This window comes from Loxodonta africana, chromosome 3, assembly GCF_030014295.1.
Source record: "Loxodonta africana isolate mLoxAfr1 chromosome 3, mLoxAfr1.hap2, whole genome shotgun sequence".
Classification (NCBI taxonomy): Eukaryota; Metazoa; Chordata; class Mammalia; order Proboscidea; family Elephantidae; genus Loxodonta; species Loxodonta africana.
In genome coordinates, this window is record NC_087344.1 from 158,306,026 (window position 1) to 158,323,979 (window position 17,954).

At 45.0% G+C, this 17,954-nt stretch overlaps 1 protein-coding gene across 1 annotated transcript in view; it reads right to left on the reverse strand.

Annotated features, from left to right (window-relative positions):
- Positions 1 to 2,564: 2,564 nt before the first annotated feature.
- PTGFRN (prostaglandin F2 receptor inhibitor) overlaps positions 2,565 to 17,954 on the reverse strand; it is a 100,651-nt gene continuing 85,261 nt past the window's right edge. The window contains exons 7-9 of the mRNA XM_003409611.4: positions 13,626 to 13,733; positions 6,902 to 7,207; positions 2,565 to 5,343 (exon numbers count right to left, since the gene is read on the reverse strand). Of these exons, the coding sequence (XP_003409659.2) occupies positions 5,177 to 5,343; positions 6,902 to 7,207; positions 13,626 to 13,733 (581 nt within the window). The 3' untranslated portion in view covers positions 2,565 to 5,176. The remainder of the gene's footprint in view (positions 5,344 to 6,901; positions 7,208 to 13,625; positions 13,734 to 17,954) is intronic.

Sequence of the window (17,954 nt, forward strand, 5' to 3'; positions counted from 1 at the left end):
TATATGCAACTTCACTCACCAATCTCCTCACCTAGACCCAGGTCTTCCCTTGTGCATGGGTCTGCTGCCAGGAGTCTCCTATCACTTTTCTGATGAACACCAAACCTATAATGTCTTCTTTACAGCTCCCAGGTTTATTTAAAAAGGTACAAGAACTTAAAAACATTTGTAAAGTCAACTGAGTGCAGAATCTGTCCATGTTTTTTAAATTTTTTTTTCTCCCTTAATCTTTACAGTTGGCTTGTCCGCACCTAAATCGATAACATAAAAAAAAAAGGCCATTTGCCCCCACTGAGTCTTTCTAGAGAATTCATGTTAGTTTTCATCAACGCCTCTTTCTTTGGCATTCATATTTCACTTGTTTACATACTATTCAATTAATTTATGTAAGCCTAGGAACAAGTACTGTTGGCATAAACAGAGTGAAAAATAAACAGAAGAGAGAGGACTCAGGTGAGCACCACCTCCATGGGTAGCACAGAGCCACCGCAGTGTACCAGAGCAGTCAATGAGCCCCAAGCAGTGACTGCCACGCACATTGGTCTGTGAGTTCAAGGAAATGGAGTGGTGTTATTTGGATGGCCCAGTTTGAGACAAGTTCTGCTGTGACTACCTCAGGAGGACGTGAAGTTTGAGATAACATCTATGAGGCGCTCACTCAGCATCTGGCCCATTGCAAGAATCCCAATGTTAGTCATTGTCACTATCAGGCATGGGGGCCACAGTGGAGAGTGGTCCCTGCCTTTGTGGCCCTTCCAGACTACCAGGGCATCTCTCAGAGGAGCCTTACCTGGCCTAGAGGACAGATAAGGCTTCCTGGGACCTGAAAGATAAGTATGGTAGGTGGAAAGAGGGCTGGGTGTAAAGAGGTTTCTAGGCAAAGAGTGTGTGCCAAGGCCCACAAGTGAGTAAGTGGCAGCTTCCCCCATGCTTGGCACCGATGCCTGGTATACACAGTCAACGTGCAAACAAGTTTTTGTTTTGTTTTCAATTTAAATTGAGGCAGGGAAGGGGACAGCGATCGGTATGACATTGCTAAAAACCAACTCTGACAATATCCGTGCTTTACGTGAGCAAAATCCTCCTGGTTCACTGAGAAGTATGCAAGGATGGGTCATTTCCAACAGTAGAGCACTAACTGTGCATTCATAACTCCAAGTACCTTCTGGGTGCCAGGAACAGTGCCAATCAGTGGAGGGTATCAGTGACTAGGTCCCAGCCCTTGAAGAACCGTCAACATGAAGTGGTCCCTGCCCAGGACCAACAGGAGAGTCAGGGGGAGGCCAACCAAGGCCCTACAGCTGCTCCAACGGCCAGCAGAGTCAGGCTCCCACTGCTCCCTCCTGCTCAGAGCGGCTGACACAGCGGCCTGGGGAAGAAGACTTGTTTAGATATTACAGGGGTTGGCACCTCTTCGGCTGGTTTGGCTCCAGACCGGGTCATGAGCAGAAAAACTGTTCTGTCCCAGTCATAATCCGGTCACAGCGCTGGGTGTTTGTTTCCTCATCTGCAGAGAGAAACACTATCTAGCTTCTCTCCTTCCTGAGAGGGGACCTAAAAGGTCATGAGAATTCAGCAAAAGAACACAAGACCTTCCAGAAGCAACGGGATCCTAAGACCTCACCTTTCTGTTTGGTGGGCATCCTAACATCCGTCCCCATTAAATTCATTTCTTCTTTTATCTTTAGTGATTTTATTGTATTCAGAAAGATCAGAAGGTGTTTATGCTGCAACCAAAATTCAGCCACAGACCCTCGTGCAGAAAAGATGAGAGAAGAGAGGCCAATACCACGTTCCTCACACAACTTCAATTTAAATTAAACTTCCTTTAATGAAATAAAAAAAAAAAACAACAAAACAAATGGTGCATTGCATAATATTTGTGGTCACAGTATAAAACAATACAATTAGTTCATATAACATTGGCTATGGACAAAAATACACAAGACCCTTTCTTTGTCTGCGTAAAATTCTGCAGACCCATATGTGCCACGCTAAAATAGGAAGAAAGTCAACTTTTTTTCTCCTAGTGATCTGCACGCCATATTCATCTCTGAGAATTTGGTCAAACAGTGGAGGAGAACTTACCCAAATCCCAGTTCCCTTCTTCCTCTGTTGTCATCGGTGAAGCTTAAAAAAAAAAAAAAAGTTTTCTGAAAGTAGCAAGTTGTGGAGTATTGCTTAGTATTCTTGCCAAAAAGGCTCAGTCTTTGGCTCACAGATGTCAGTGACAGAAATCACGGCTGCAGGCAGTCTGCAAAGCAAGAAGCAAGAGCCACAAGGGAAAACAGACAGGGCTCTGGGCAGGAGACCTCCTTTACCAGGATTGTAGCAAAAGCTGTGTGGCTAGGAGGGAGAAAAGCACACGTATTTCCATAAGCTTCTAAATTAAGATTTAAATCCAGTTGGTGAGTCAGAGTCCCACTGTCCTATGAAAAATCTGAAAAGTCATTAAAAAAAAAAAAAGGCAGAGTTTGCATTTTTCTTTTTAGAAAAGTGAAAATTGTATGTAAACATCATAAAGTAAACAATTTAAAGTAATTTTGAGGCTTCTATGTGAACATAAAAAAAAAAAAAAAATTTTTTTTTTTTTTTTTTTTTATGTAGCTTAGGCTTTTTCTGGGGATGTTTTTTATGATTAGAAAAAAAAAAAAAAAAAACCCCAAACGTTTAGTTTCTTTTTGCTGAGAAGTATAATTTCACCCAGGTGAATCATGTCCAGGCCCTTCTTTCCTTCCCACCAGCGCTTCTGGCACAAACATCTTCCAAGAAGAGCTCTGTGGGAAGCCCTATTTGGTACAATAAAAGGGTGTATCTTACACTTTAAAAAGACACACATTCCAGGCAAGTTGATTTCCCTGCAAAGAACCAGACCCTGGTTGCAACCCCCTGGGACATCTCTCTCGTCCTCCAGGTGACTGGCAGTTTGCTGGGGCCAGGGATGGCGGGGTGGGGTGGAGGTCATTTCCCTAATTCCAGCTTCGAACCGCAACATCAGTTTGAAAGGAAAAGGTAAACTGTGTAAGTACGTCACCTTTGCCACCATCAAATGTCTGGCATAACCCAGTCCATGGTTTTACCTACAGCTGGGGCCACCTGGTCCCGTCCAAAGCTAAGTACCCTTTTCTTCTACTGTGAAGGACCTGCAGCGCAACAATCCTGAATCTTCTAATAAGACGCACTGGTTGTTGCTAAGCCAGCACCTGCTTACATGTGTTCTCCCTTTAACTCCCATTTGTGCAATAATCTGTGACCCACCTCCTCTGAAATAGCACAGTCAGGAAATGACGTGTGGAAAATACCAAAATCCAGTCCTCCTCGGACTTCCTCCTCTGCCTCTATTGACTCACCTTCTGGTGAGGCACATCTGCTGCCCGTCTCCCCATCACAGACTCTGGGCCTGGAATTCATTGGCACTGCTATCGTCAGCACAGAATCTAGAATTTCTACCACGTGGATGGTCGCCACAGTGGGCAACACCAAAAGAGAAAACCTGGCGGCCATCTGCCTTATGAGGGTGACTCGGTGATATGTGCAGAACTGACTGTGGGCAGCAGAGTGAGGGGAACAGGGATGAGGACGGTGAACCAGGGGCGTGAGGCTCCTCTGGCCAATGTGACAAAGAGCTGCATATGAATGGCCATCATTTTGCATTACTTTATTGCTCAAAACAAACTAATCTTTTTCCCCTTTGGAAGACAGAGCAGTGTTAGATCCTTCACAGCTAGGACCAAAGCACAGAGGACTGAAATGCAAGGGCGTGAGCCACCAGCGAGTCTCAGAAAACCTCGCTGGGATGCTTCCCGGGCCAGTGCTGTGCAGTGGGGGACCACTGTTAAAGCTGGGGCCATGGAAGAGATCCTTCTGCCCACCATCCTACTCCTGATATGAGCAGTTGGGTAGAACAGATCGCTCTCAAATCGACTTTGCAGGCTGGTCACGTGACAATAAATTGCTAGGTTTTATTCATGTCCCTAATAGGAAAGCAAACATATCACAAAATACACCCTTTCTCACTAACCCCCTGCAGGGTGTCTTAAAAATACTTGAAGGACTGAAAAGGTCATAGGAAATGAGTGATTCTTCTATGCAATTTCTGATTCCTTGAAGTCAGTCTTGCAAGCAGCAATTTGCCTTCAAGTTAAGGAGCCCAAGCAGCAGAGGAAGGATGTGGGGTTTCTATGGGAGCTCCCGGAAGTCCCTTGATGAGCTATGCCTTTGCCCTCCAGAAAGGGAAAGAGAGGGGAATGGAGGTGGCTTCTTCACCCTAATATGCTCCCAACACCAGTGCCCCTCCTGGCATGAGCTGCAAAAATCGAACTTCCTAGGATCCCTGGGGGTCCCTGAGGCACAGGAGCCTCAGAAGTATCAGAGTCAATGTCTGTTCCTTTCCTGGCCCCCGCTGCCTCCTCCTTGCAGACCTTGTCACTGCCCTGGACAGAGGTGGCCGTGTATTTTCTTCGTATTCATTCTTAAGGCTAAGGTGGTAAAATAAGGTGCTCGGTGGAGAGCCAGATTCTAGATTCCAGGGCCGCCATTTCAGCACTCTCACGTAAACAAACACAAAAGAAATGGGAAGGGGGCAGAGGAGCAAAATAAATGCATTTGGGCTCAAGAAGAAACATACTGCGAGTTTAGATTTCAAATATAGTCTAAACCCCTGAAAATAGGGGTGGGGCAGGGTAGCATAAGCCACAAATTAGCTTTCAACATAGGTCTGGGTTGTTTCTAAGCCCGGGTAGAGGGTCGCATCTAGCAGCTCTCTGAGCATGTGGCTCCCCCCATTCTCACTCCAGACCAAGAACTCTGAAGACCATCACCCCTCCCTCACCGCAACCCCTCACAACACAAAGATATAAACACTCAGAAGTCAGAGGATCTATAAACCAGTAGGAGAAAAAAATTAGACAAAGGTTAACCATTAAAAAGCCGCAGCTGGGAAAACACACACTCGATTGTTACATAAGAAAGTGCCGTGGGAAGAAGAGCTGTGTGCTGGTAAACATGTCCGCGCTCAGTGCTTGACATGCAGAAAAGAGAGAGCGCCAGGTCCCACCTGAGATTAGAGAGGGCTGGTTTTGAGTGTAACACACTTCACTTTAAAAGATCACTGTCCTCTTCTTGCCCAAACTGCTCCTAGAACGTCCCTCACTCATTCCGGTTCGCAGGCACCGGCCTAGTCCATCTCCATCGACATGAGACGGCGGCGCTCACGCCTCGTCTCCTGGACTTCCTTCTTACAACACCAGTGGGAGCTGCAGTAGCCGATGAGGCAGGACAGGAGCCCGATGACAGTGGACAGACCGATGCCGATCAGCAGGGGGTACTTGAAGGCATTCAACACTGGGAGGGGGAGATCAAAGGGGAAGCCAGGTCAGTGACATTATGGACATGGCCTCCGGGTAGAGACCACAGCCTCCCGCCCCACTGGATGGGATTTTCCCAGGGACTGGGTCTCATTCACCCTTTTTCTGTGCTTAGGATGGCGCTTGAGATAGGAGCGGCTCATCCACATCTGTTGAAAAATGAGCAAATGTTTCCCTATCCAGTTCTCTGGAGGAGAAAAAAAAAAAAAAACAGAAAAGAGATCTCATTTGATGCTTCTGAATGTCAACTTGCTTTTTAGGGTTTTGGCTGCAGATTGATTTTTAAAAGTCAGGGTAAGGGCACCACACGTTCAGCGGCAGATGCATCCTTAAAAAAAAAACCTGTGCATAAATCAATTATAGGCATCAAATAACTGAAGTGCACTAGGGGAGCTATTTTAAGTAACACTATAGTAAATTATGGAGCAATGTGTATAATCACTCCCTCACTTGTGTGGTAAATCTGGATTTTCATGAGGAGTGGCTTCAAGCAAGGAATTTCTAAGATGCTAAGATGGTGTAAATGATGAAGTTTTAGAAATTCACTGACACCATTTAGATCCCACAAGCCCAAAATCCCATCTCCCATCCTCCATTAGTACCAGTGTCTCTTGGGTTCATGTCCGGCATTGTGCGAGGTATTTTACATTTAATATGGTTTAATTTTCACAACAGCCCCATGAGAGATTATTATGCTCATTTGATAAGAAAGGAAACTAAGACTCAGAAAGTCTCAGTGAAGATGCAGAAGAGCTGGGGTTCCAATCCAGGCCTCCCCAAAACTGACCTATCGTGAGGGAAGCAAACTGAAGAGGCTTCTAATAATCTTTGGAGGCATCCGGAGTTTATTATTTCCACGGAGTTATTTTAGTTAACATTTACTTTCTGAAGCTTTTTTTGAACAAAGAGTTGTTTCTTATTAGCCAAGGAACCTCTGTCTCCACTCTCTGAAATGCTCACAGAGCAGAAGGGTGGGAGGGGTACCCTCAGATTCTAGTTAGGTTGACTTTGATGGTCTGTGTGGGCCAATAAGGCAGGGGGTTCACCCTCCCATTTGGGGTTCTATGAAATATCTACTCCATTAAAGGATGAGCCTCCCTTTTCCAAGAAGAAAAAACAACAGGAGGGTAAGAGAAGTAGGCACTCATTCTATAGCCTCACCTGAAGACCTGAACCCCCTCTCTCAAGTTTGTCCTCCACTTCTGCCTGGCCAAATCCACATCAACCCTAGGATACAGTAAAGTGTGTCTGCAATAAATTCCCAGAAGAGGTGAGGAGGCATCAACAATCTTTCCAGTAAGTCTTGGCAATCATTTCCCAATGGAGCCAAGAGAACACAACACCAAAGCTGTGAGAACAGCAAGAGCTGCTTGTGCTCTTCCTGGGTGCAGGCCCAGGACAGGTCTAGAGAGAAAGCAGGACATGTTGTGGCACATTCCTCAAATGGTGGAAACCTGGGTTCTATCAGCTGCACCACAGCATGGAGAGAAGACATTCTGCAAACACCGACAGAAATATTTGTGTGCCGTTCTTACCATCCATCTTCACAGTTATAAAGATGGGCTTGGAGTGGATCTCTGCCTCCTTCTGCCAGGAACCTGTTGGTGACTTCACCCACGGAGTCACGGAACAATAGTAGTTGCCAAAGTCCTGGTCCTCGGAGCCATGCACTTGCAGCAGGAATTCCAGCACACCCACACGCTCTAGGCTGAGGTTGCTCTTCCAGTCCCTCTCAGCTGTGTTCACAATCCCCTTCCGGTCCAGGGAAGACAGGAAGACGGGAGCCTTGTCCAGGCCAAAGGAGTGTACCGCAAACCAGGACACATCAAAGGCCATGTCGTCTGTGAACAACCCAACACAAAACCCCGGTGTCAGCGTAATGGGCGGACATAATAATGGCTAACGTGTACATATCTGTCTTGGAAGAAGTGCAGCCAGAATGCTCCTTAGAAGCGACGATGGCGAGACTTCATCTTATGTACTTTGGACATGTTATCAAGGGGGACCAGTCCCTGGAGAAGGACATCATGCTTGGTAAAGCAGAGGGTCAGCGAAACAGAGGAAGACCCTCAACAAGATAGGTTGACAAAGTAGCTGCAACGATGGACGCTGCAACAATTGTGAGGATGGTGCAGGACCAGGCAGTGTCTCATTCTGCTGTACACAGGGTCGCTGTGAGTCAGAACTGACATGACAGCACCTAACGAAAACACAGGCTGGCACCGTTCTGCCTGCCTTACCAGTCACCATTCTGTTACTAGTTAACATTCTGACTCATGGTGACCGCATGTGTGTCAGAGTAGAACCTTGTTCCATAAGGTTTTCAATGGCTGATTTTTCAGTAGATTGCCAAGCTTTCTTCTGCAGCATCTCTGGATGGATTCGAACCCCCAACCTTTCAGTTAGTAGCCAAGCACTTAACCATTTGCACCACCCAGGGACTCCTCTACCTCCCTTAAAACAAACATAAAAAACCAAACCCACTGCTGTCTAGTTGATTCCAACTTACAGCTACCTGCCTATGGCAACTCTGGTGGCAAAGTGCTTAAGTGCTACAGCTGCTAACTAAAAGGCTGGCAGTTCAAATCCACCAGGTGCTCCTTGGAAACTCTATGGGGCACTTCTACTCTGTCCTATGATGCTATGAGTCAGAATTGACTCTATGGCAATGGGTTTGCTTTTGGTTTGCCATTATTACAGATAATGCAAAATGCAAAGCTAGTATGTGGTGTCGTTCCATATTCTGTCTCTCAAAGAAAGCAGGGTCCTTTGACATTTCAGGCAGAAGAACTCAAGACTGGAAGGACACTAAAGTCACAAAGAACATAAAACGGATGGCACAAAATTTGGAGCTGTAAATAGTTTAGATTTTAGTGTTCACCATGATTTTTCCCCCCCTGCAGAAGTGCTTAAGTTCAAAACAAGAGGAAAAAAATGTCAAGCTGAGAAAATTGAACACTGTTTTTAACAGTCCCAGAGAGTAATGCTGCCAAATTGTAAAGTACTCTGCAAAATTAAGGTTCTAACAGACTCAGATAAATTAATATGGGCATTAAGAGAAAGAAGACTTTGGCATGAGTGGTACAATTCTCTTGGAATGTGGAAACAGAGCACAGGTCACAAACCCTTGACCTCTCCTCTTCCCTAGTACCAGCTGATATCAGATTTGTCAGCTCTGAGATACAGCCAGCAGTCAAGAGAGTACTACAAGGCCCAAAGCATTGTTTTATCCTCAATTCACCTGACAAAGCTTTTTATATACACATCAAATAACACGATTTTTATTCAACAAAGACTAACATTTATTCATTTAGGAAAAGTACACTAATAACCCCAGACAGCACATTATAAGGCAAATAAATTATTTTCAGATGCTTACATTCATTAAAAAAGAATGTAAGCAAAACTCAAAAGGAAAAGTTTCTATTCTAGCAAAATTACCCAAAAGCTCCTTTTTCAACTCCTTGTAAAAACGGTAAGGGCCACAGGCAAATTTCACCACCACCTACAAGAGGACCAGGTGGTGCAGAGGTTAACAGCTATGGCTGCTAACCAAAAGGTCAGCAGTTTGAATCCACCAGGCGCTCCGTGGAAACTCTATGGGGCAGTTCTACTTTGTCCTACAGAGTCACTATGAGTCGGGAATCGACTCAGCAGCGATGGGTTTAGTTTTTTTGTTTTTTTTTTACCAGAGGACTGCTCTCTACTCTGATGCTCAAAACATCTTTGTTTTCTCCCCATCAACCCCCAGCATACAGCATTTGATTTGTACCACTGTGGCACTTGGCCATAACATTTTATCCTTCCCAGCATGTAAGTCAACTCTTGCTGAGAAAACAAACTTGCTTGAGGGCAGAGGGAGTGAGAGGAGGTACCCAGATGACTCTCATGTAGTCGGTGAAAACTAACTTGGTGCTGCTGTCACCTGTAAGCGTGAGAGGTGGTTAGTGAAAAATCTCAACTGTTCTCCATCACTTGTGCCTAGACACTAACCCCTGATCCCTGCTGTGACTTCGGTGCCATAAAACCTGCTGCCATCGAGTCTATCCCCCACTCATGGGGCCCCAATATGTGTCAGCCCTGTCCCATAGGGTTTTCAATGGCTGATGTTTCAGAAGTAGATCACCAGGCCTTTCCTCCAAGGCACCTCTAGGAACGGTGGCCAGGTCTACTGTAAATGAGCCAAAGATGGCCTCGGGGTATTAGCCCTAAGTTGTTTACTTCTTCATAACAGGCTGGGTCCATTAGCCCAAGAAGCCTCCCAGAGTCAAACTCAAATTTTTACACATTCAGTTGTTTTTTAAAATAGCCCAAATAAGCAGATTTTTTAGCACCTGCCTTCTTTACATGGCATTGGGTTTGGCCTTCTTTACATACTCCGAGAAATTGTACCCAATGTCTGCTAGCCCAAGATAGTTAGAAGGACCCGAAGGTGTGCTGCCTTTTGGAGTTCTCTGGCCCAGAGACTCCCCCTTTGCTGCAGAGGAACATCGCCCAGGAACAGGCAAGTCCCCTCCTTCCTTTCCTCTCCCCTGGGGGCTCCCTTCTGGTGGCTCCCTGCATGGCTTGCCTCTGGAGGGCCTCAATCGGCTGGGGACTGTCCCCTGCATGCAAACTGTTGATGCTTCGGCTCTAATAGCCTGTTGTGTGACACTACTATTTCACGGCCCTATCTTTTTCCCTGATCGGTCCCAAACTCCCTCAGACTCACTACACTAGGTTCCAAAGCCACACTGCTGGGCTAGAATCCCGGCACCACCACCTATTTGCCAGGTGCCTGGGTGAGTCACTGAAGTCCACTGTGACTTAGTTTCTTCACCTGTAAAATGAAAATAACAACAGTACCCATGATTAAATTAACCACGTTTATAAAATGCTTAGAATAGCAGCTGGGATGTAGTGAGTGCTCAATAAATGTTGGCTGCCCCAGACATCATCATTGCCATAGTTCAATATATAGGCCTTCTATAAGAGCAATCCTGGTAGCAGGAACGGCATCACTTCTTGCAGTAATGTTTGGTGCCCCGCTCTCACAGCTGGTGCACAGAGCCCCCACTGCTGCAGGTGCTGGCTGCTAAGGCTCTCACACCTGTACCCTTCCCTAGAGGATTGTCCTCAGCGACAGAAGCCATCTCCTGGAGGGTCTGAAATACCCTCACTCCCCAGACACTCAGCCTGCAGGCAATGATTGACTAATGAGGGGATATGAAATCCCGGGCCCCCTGCCTGAAGGTGGGACATACTCTGTGGTATAATTCATGCTCCTGAGCTCCCTGTGAGGAGTCAGAGTTGCTCTGAACTCACATCTCTGCCTGGCTTCTTCCCTTGGCTTCTCCTGGTTCCCTCACGCCTCACAGTTTTCTCCTGAGAGTACTCACTCAATTAATTACGTGCCCACTGTCTCTTGGCTTTGCTTTTGGAGAACCTGACCTAAGACACTCCTTAAAAGGGCCATGATCTGCCTCGCCCCCATCCCACCTTGGCACAGAAGTGCTTTGGTACTCAGCCCACTTATTCAACATGTCCTTTCAAAAAGAGAATTCCCTCACAGCCCACAGGAGGCATGAGGAAAAATGAATTTACAATTTGTGTTTAATTATTCAGCATCTTCCACCCACACAGTCCTAGAGGGCAAAGTTCTAGAAAATTGTGACCCACACGCTAACAGCTACCTATAGCTGCTCCAAATACTCTGGAGGAAAAAACTTTTATATCGAGGGCACGACTGGTGACCCCTTAATTTACTGAGAAAGAGCATTTAAAGGATTTATTTTTATATATATCATAAATGAACTTTAAGCATAAAAATGATATTATATCATCCCAACTTTTGAAAGAGATTTCTTTCCCGTCTCCCTGGCTGTCTCCTTTACATTTACCTTATTTTTACTCCTGAATCCAACTTTGTGTCCTTAATCCTCCACATCTCAGGTACAGTAATGGCAGCTCGTTCAAGACCTGGGTCCTCATTTCTTACCCCCATGAATGGAGCTGACCAACTAAGAGTTTTTGGATTTTTTTTTCTTTTCCTTTTCCTATATCTTCCCACACGCTTTTTTCCTTCTTCCTATCCTTAAAGCTCGTCCTTTTTCTTCCTATTCTTCCTAGTCTGTCTTAGTCTGGCAATTCCACTGAAACTTGTCTACCATGGGTGACCCTGCAGGTTGCTATTAGAAATATTGGTGGCATAGCTTCTAGCATCACAGTAACATGCAAGCCACCACAGTGAGACAAACTGACAGGCTAGGAAGAAAGGCCTGGCAATCTACTTCTAAAAATTAGCCAATAAAAACCCTATGGATCACAACAAAATATTATCTGGTCTAGTGCTGGATGATAAGTCCCCTAGGTTGGAAGGCACCAAAATACACAGTGGCTGCAACAATGGGCTGGAGCACACCAAGGGTTGTGAAGATGGCACAGGACCAGGCGACATTCCATCTGTCATACGTGGGGTTGTCATGATTTGAAGCCGACTCAACAGCAGCTAACAGCAACTAAAGCTCATCCATGTTCAGCTCTCTAAGAAAGCCAACGTTGGTACGAATCACCTAGTTCAGGGCTTGGCAAACTACAGCCCGCAGGCCATGTCATGCCCATCGCCTGTTTTGGGAAATAAAGTTTTATTGGAATATACTCACCACTATTCAATTATATGTTATCTACAGCTGCTTTCTCCTCACGATGGCAGAGTTGAGTCGCTGCCACAAAGACCTTATGGCCCACAAAACCAAAAATATTTATTACCTTTACAGAAAAGGTTTGCTGACCCCTGAACTAGCTGCCACCTGAACTTCCCTATACTTGTGACCTTCAGTTAGAGGTCCTATGGGAGCCAGACCTCAGGGGGCGGCCATCCAGGCTTCTGGTCGCAGGACACCAGCTATGCTCAGGTCCCTTCTCACACTGCTTGGTTTTACTACAGGTCACCCCACTTTGCTTCAAAACTTACCTCTTAATACAGAATGAACACTGGTTTCAAGTCTCTTCCCCAAGGCCATATTTCAGTAGTCTTCACACAGAACTTTGTTAACCCTGCACAACTTGGGCATTTCAAGGTGCAAATCCGCGAGAAGCCATTGTTTCCCTTGTAATGGGATGGGGTAGTAAGAGGAAAGTCTGGGGTCAAAGCACTCAGAGGAGAGAAGGGCAGCCCCTAGAGGATGAGTTGAGTTCTCCATGTCTCAGTGGTTAAGAGCTCGGCTGCTAACCAAAAGGTCAGCAGTTTGAATCTACCAGCTGCTCCTTGGAAACTCTATGGGACAGTTCTACACTATCCTACAAGGTCACTATATTGACTGGAAGGCAACAGGTTTTTTTTTTTTTATGGGGTCTTTAGGAAAGTGCAGAAGAGAGTCCAGTCCTGCCTAACAGAGGCATGCCAAGTGCACTTAATGTTCTTAAGAATGAAAGAGAGAGACATCAACTGGCACTGAAGGAGGCCGAGCAGGAAAGGTGTAAGACTGATGCCCTCTCCACAGCTCTTACATATCCTGTTGGCAGTGCTAATACTTTCTACAAAGAAATGATTTACAAAGATTTTCTAAGAATTCTAACTACAATAGCACCCTCTGGTCACTTGCTACTCCTTTACTCTGTTCTGTACTTCTTCATAGCGTTTATCACTCTCTAATATTATAAAACCCAAACCAAACCCAGTGCCGTCGAGTCGATTCCGACTCATAGCGACCCTATAGGACAGAGTAGAACTGCCCCATAGAGTTTCCAAGGAGCGCCTGGCGGATTCGAACTGCCAACCCTTTGTTTGGCAGCCGTAGCACTTAAACACTACGCCACCAGGGTTTCCTCTGATATTATAGTACATAGCAATTTATTTCTTGTCTGTTTCCCTAACTAGCTTACAAACTCCATGAGGGCAGACTTTAACCACCTTTTCAGTCCTCTCTTCCCAGCATCTAGAATGGCATCTGTACATAGAAAGAGCTCAAATAAATGAAAGACACAAGCGAAGGGGCTGGGCTCTGCCAGTGGGTTTCCAAACAGCTTGAATCAGCCCCAAGGTGATCCACTGATCACCTTGACAACTCAGACTCAAATGTTTGGATGTGTTTCCAAATCATCCAAAAGACAGGTGCATCCATTGAACAAGTGTTTATTAAACCCCCGCTGAGTACAAAGCACTGAACCAGGCCATTTGGGAGATAAACAGACAATTCAATCCCTGTCCTCTACATTTGTGTAACACTGTGGAGATGACAAAAAGCAACATGGGGAAAGAAAAGCGATGGAGAGAAGTACCTGGATCCAGAGCTGCTCCTTCGGTGCTGATGATACAGAAGAGTTTGATCAGATCTCCCCGGATGACTGATGGTGTGGCTGAATGCACAGAGGCATTGAATACAGGACCTGAAAGAAAGCCATGCTGGCCTCACTGTTCTCTTTCACACTTTAGTTCAATATTCCATTCTCGGCACTCTAATAGGCATCTAAATGTGGCTCCTTCTCCTTGGGACAGGTCTGGAAACCCACAGAATAGAAAGTGTTCTATTTTTTCTAATATTCAGAGGGACTTACATATTAGGCACACCCAAATGAGCTCCATCTTAAGATTATAACCAAAATAATAACTTTTTAAAGTTATTTTTGCTTCTGGCTTTTCCTTTACCTCTTCTCTGATGATGACCACAGTCTCATTTGAAGTTCCCCCCTCCTCCCACTTCGCAGTACGTGTGGGTTATTTCTGGTTTAGTGTGGTTCACTTCTAGTTCAGGGTTGGTTGGAAATTCAGAAGGGTTGGGAATGAACCAGGGATGCCTTTGGTTCTGATGGAGAGAATGGGGACAGGGTCCCTGCTGTTAAGAGGCTGAAGTACAGTAAGGACACAGACATGCTAACGATGACAACTGTTTATATAAAGTATGGTGGGAACGCTGAAGGCACAGCTTGTCTGCCAAGAGAGATCCAGGCATCCTAGATATTCCTCTAAAAAACTACCCAGACATGATTTGTCCTGCACGCCCTGAGAATACCCCACACCCCAATAATCAGTTTACTTTTACATAAGACCCCTTTCCTTTTTCCAAAGGCCAGAAGGCCATGCTAAGTTCTCAGTACCCTCTACTCACTGCAAGGTAGAGGTGCTCCCCTCTAAGTTTTCGAGTTGTAAGATAATGAACATACAAGTGAGCAACAAAACACGAGACATGAAGACTGAATGCATAAAGAGAACTTAGTGCTAGAATTTAAGAGCATTTACCATAGTGTCCATCTGATATATTTGACTACAGGCATAAGTATTATTGTGCTATTTGATTACTAGGCACAAAGGAGTGACTTAATAAAAGAAGTATCCTTTCCATGGAAGGAATTCGTAGCTCCCATCTCCCCTCTAGGCAGAGGAAGGGGCTAGGTACTGCATTCTCCTCTTCCCCCCTTTCCCTCCCGCTCCTTGGCTCTAGCAGTTATGCACTTGATTACTAAATGAAAGGTTGGCAGTTGGAACCCACCCAAAGGAACCTTAGAAGACAGGCCTGGAGATCTGTTTTTGGAAGGTCAAAGCCTTGAAAGCTCCATGCAGCAGTTCTACTCTGCACACGTGGGGTTAACCATGAGTTAGAATCTATCCGATGGCAACTAACAGTAACAATATGATTCCCTTTTAGGTGAGAATGTTATACAGTTTTAAGCCAAGCTGATCCCTAAGAGCTCAGTGTTTACCTTAGCCTAATCCCTACTAGCTAGGAAGGGGTGACCTGAAAGAAGGTTCCAGAATATCAGTGCTATGGGATTTGCTTTGGGTTTCCAGGGAAGAAAAGTTAGATGGTCTTAGATACTGATTCTGAAACTCATAAGATGCTGAGAATACAGGTACTACCACCTCCTTAATCAGATTGCCAGTAAAGAAGAAGTACCCCAAAGCACTTTTTTTTTTTAACCATCCCGAAGAAATGTCTGGGAGAAAGTGAGTAAAAGGCCCTATAATACAACAAGGCAAAGAACTGAAATGTTTATATTTTCATTTCAACACGATTAGTAACAAGACGGATTCCTCAGATTGCTTTCCTAACACCAAGGATATATGAATAATCGGTATTTTTCTGGGAGAAAAGTGAAGGAGAGCAGTAGAATATGGGACACTAGAGGGATCAGGCAGGCCTGGGTGGGTGCTGCTGTGAGTTCTGATTAGCCAAAGAGCAGCAGGAGGGTTCTTAACTCTAGCAGGATAGAGAATATAACAGAGTGGCAGTCCCAGGAAATGGGGAAAGGATGAAAGCAAAGAGGACAAGGGAACTTAACCTACTTCTGGACATCATGCCCTTCAATTAACTCAGCTCTCCACCACGGCCCCCTCAGGTTCTTATCAGCTCAGATTTGCTTTTGCCTGTAGCAGTGATGGAAACCCTGGTGGCATAGTGGCTAAGATCTACGGCTGCTAATCAAGAGGTCTGTAGAGTTTGAATCCATGAGGTGCTCTTTGGAAACCCTATGGGGCAGTTCTACTCTGTCCTATATGGTCGCTATGAGTTGGAATTGATTCGATGGCAATGAGTTTGGTTGTGGTTTTTATAGCAGTGATTGGAGCCCTGGTGGTGTAGTGGTTAAGAGCTACGGCTGCTAACCAAAAGGTCAGCAGTTCAAATCTACCAGCCGCTCCTTGGAAATCCTATGGGGCAGCTTTACTCTGTCCTATAGGGTCGCTAAGAGTTGGAAGCTACTCAATGGCACCTAACAACAACAACAACAGAGCAGTAATTATGCCAGTTGCTCAGAGATGGCTCTGTGATGATGACTGGGGGTGCTTTATGCCATATATAGCCACCTGTGATTACACGTCGGAAACCCTGGTACCATAGTAGTTAAAGAGTTTGCCTGCTTACTTACCAAAAGGTCAGCAGTTCAAATCCACCAGGCGCTCCTTGGAAACCCTATGGGGCAGTTCTACTTTGTCCTATAGGGTTGCTATGAGTCAGAATCGACTCAACGGCAAAGGGTTTTTAGGGTGAGTAAAGGTTTTTTTTAAAGGTTAGCAGCAACCATGGTGAGGCAATGGGATCTCCCACCCCCTTTTTTTTTCTCTGCCTAGGAATTTTATGGTTAAAGATAGATCTAGACTAAGAGGGCTTTCTTAAATTGTTCAGGCCCCTTTTAAGAGAACTCAAAATGACAATACAGTACGAAATCCTCACAATGGACTTTTGCTTCTATTCACTTAATTTTTGAAATAGCAAAGAAAGACTTACCTAATTTGGACAAATTTTGCTTTCTTTTCTTTGTATTTCCAAACAAAACCCCAAATGCCTCCTAGGTCACAACTTTTGGTTCTCATTTCCCCTGTTGGCCACGGCTGTGGAGATCAACAGAGCATTTGTGCTATGGCTCACAATGAAGACAAGGTCTGGGGAGAAAGACCTTCATTGTGGCAAACTCTTCAAAATGGTACATTTCCTGCTAATGAAATCAACAGCTCACTGTTAATATGGGCCAGTATCCCAGGCTTAGAAATATTTTCATTATAGTCAATTTTGGGGGTAATGATGCTTTTATAAGGGGATCTGTCTGATTAGCTTCACAGATGACTGATGATGGCATGTAGAATCTAAGCGAACAGCCAGTCACTAGGGGTCCCTTGATTCCTAGTCTGCAGAGAGTACACCACGTTCCACTTAGCTTTTAAATACAAACACGGACACAAACCATGTTCCAACTCCAACCGCTAAAAAAGACTGTTAAGTGCAGTGTTTTGTGAAAGCAAAAATTGCAGGTCATCTACACATCCATCAAAAGGGTAATGCTTCACCAAATTCTAGTACATAGAGTCATTAAAGTTGGTATTTACCTAGAATTTGCTATAACATGGAAAACGCTTATAACATTCAAGGAGGAAAAGTAGGTCATAGCATCATGTATACAGCCTGATCTCAAAGTCATGGAGAAAACATGTAAGGGAAAAATCCTAGGAAGATGAACAACACAAATTAAGAGTCTCTGCATGGTAAGATTATGGGGGGTTCTCTTTTCCATCTTTCTACTTGACTATATTTTCATTTTTTCTTTTTTAAGGAGAAAAAAACTTCATTGTTATTCTTTTAAAATCACATTTTATCACATTCACTGTACTTTCTTCCCTGACACTAAGTCAATAAACCATGACTCAGTGGGGCCCCTTGGGAACACGGTCCTCAATACCAAGAGGAAAGAGCCCTGAAGTCAGGGGACAGGAAGACGGACACCTGGGAGGATCTTTTTGTTTTGTGTTGCCTTAAGGTGTGCTGTTGATTTTTAGGAAGCAAAGGCTCTCCAGTTCTGAGTCAGCGTTTACTGGGGCTACTCAGGGCTATAACATTGTGCTGGCCACTAGGTTTGATAGCAGGGTCACCTAATTAAGGAGCCTTGGTGGCACGGTGGTGAAGAGCTCGGCTGCTAACCAAAAGGTAGGCAGTTTGAATCCACCAGCCACTTTTGGAAATCCTATGGGGCAGTTCTACTCTGTCCTGTAGAGTTGCTATGAGTCAGAATTGACTCAACGGCAGTGGGTTTGGTTCTCCTAATTAATTACAATGTGAACTGGCCATAACAACTTTGTGGATTAAATAAAGTAAAAGCCTTAGGCAGTCTATTCAAGCTGGA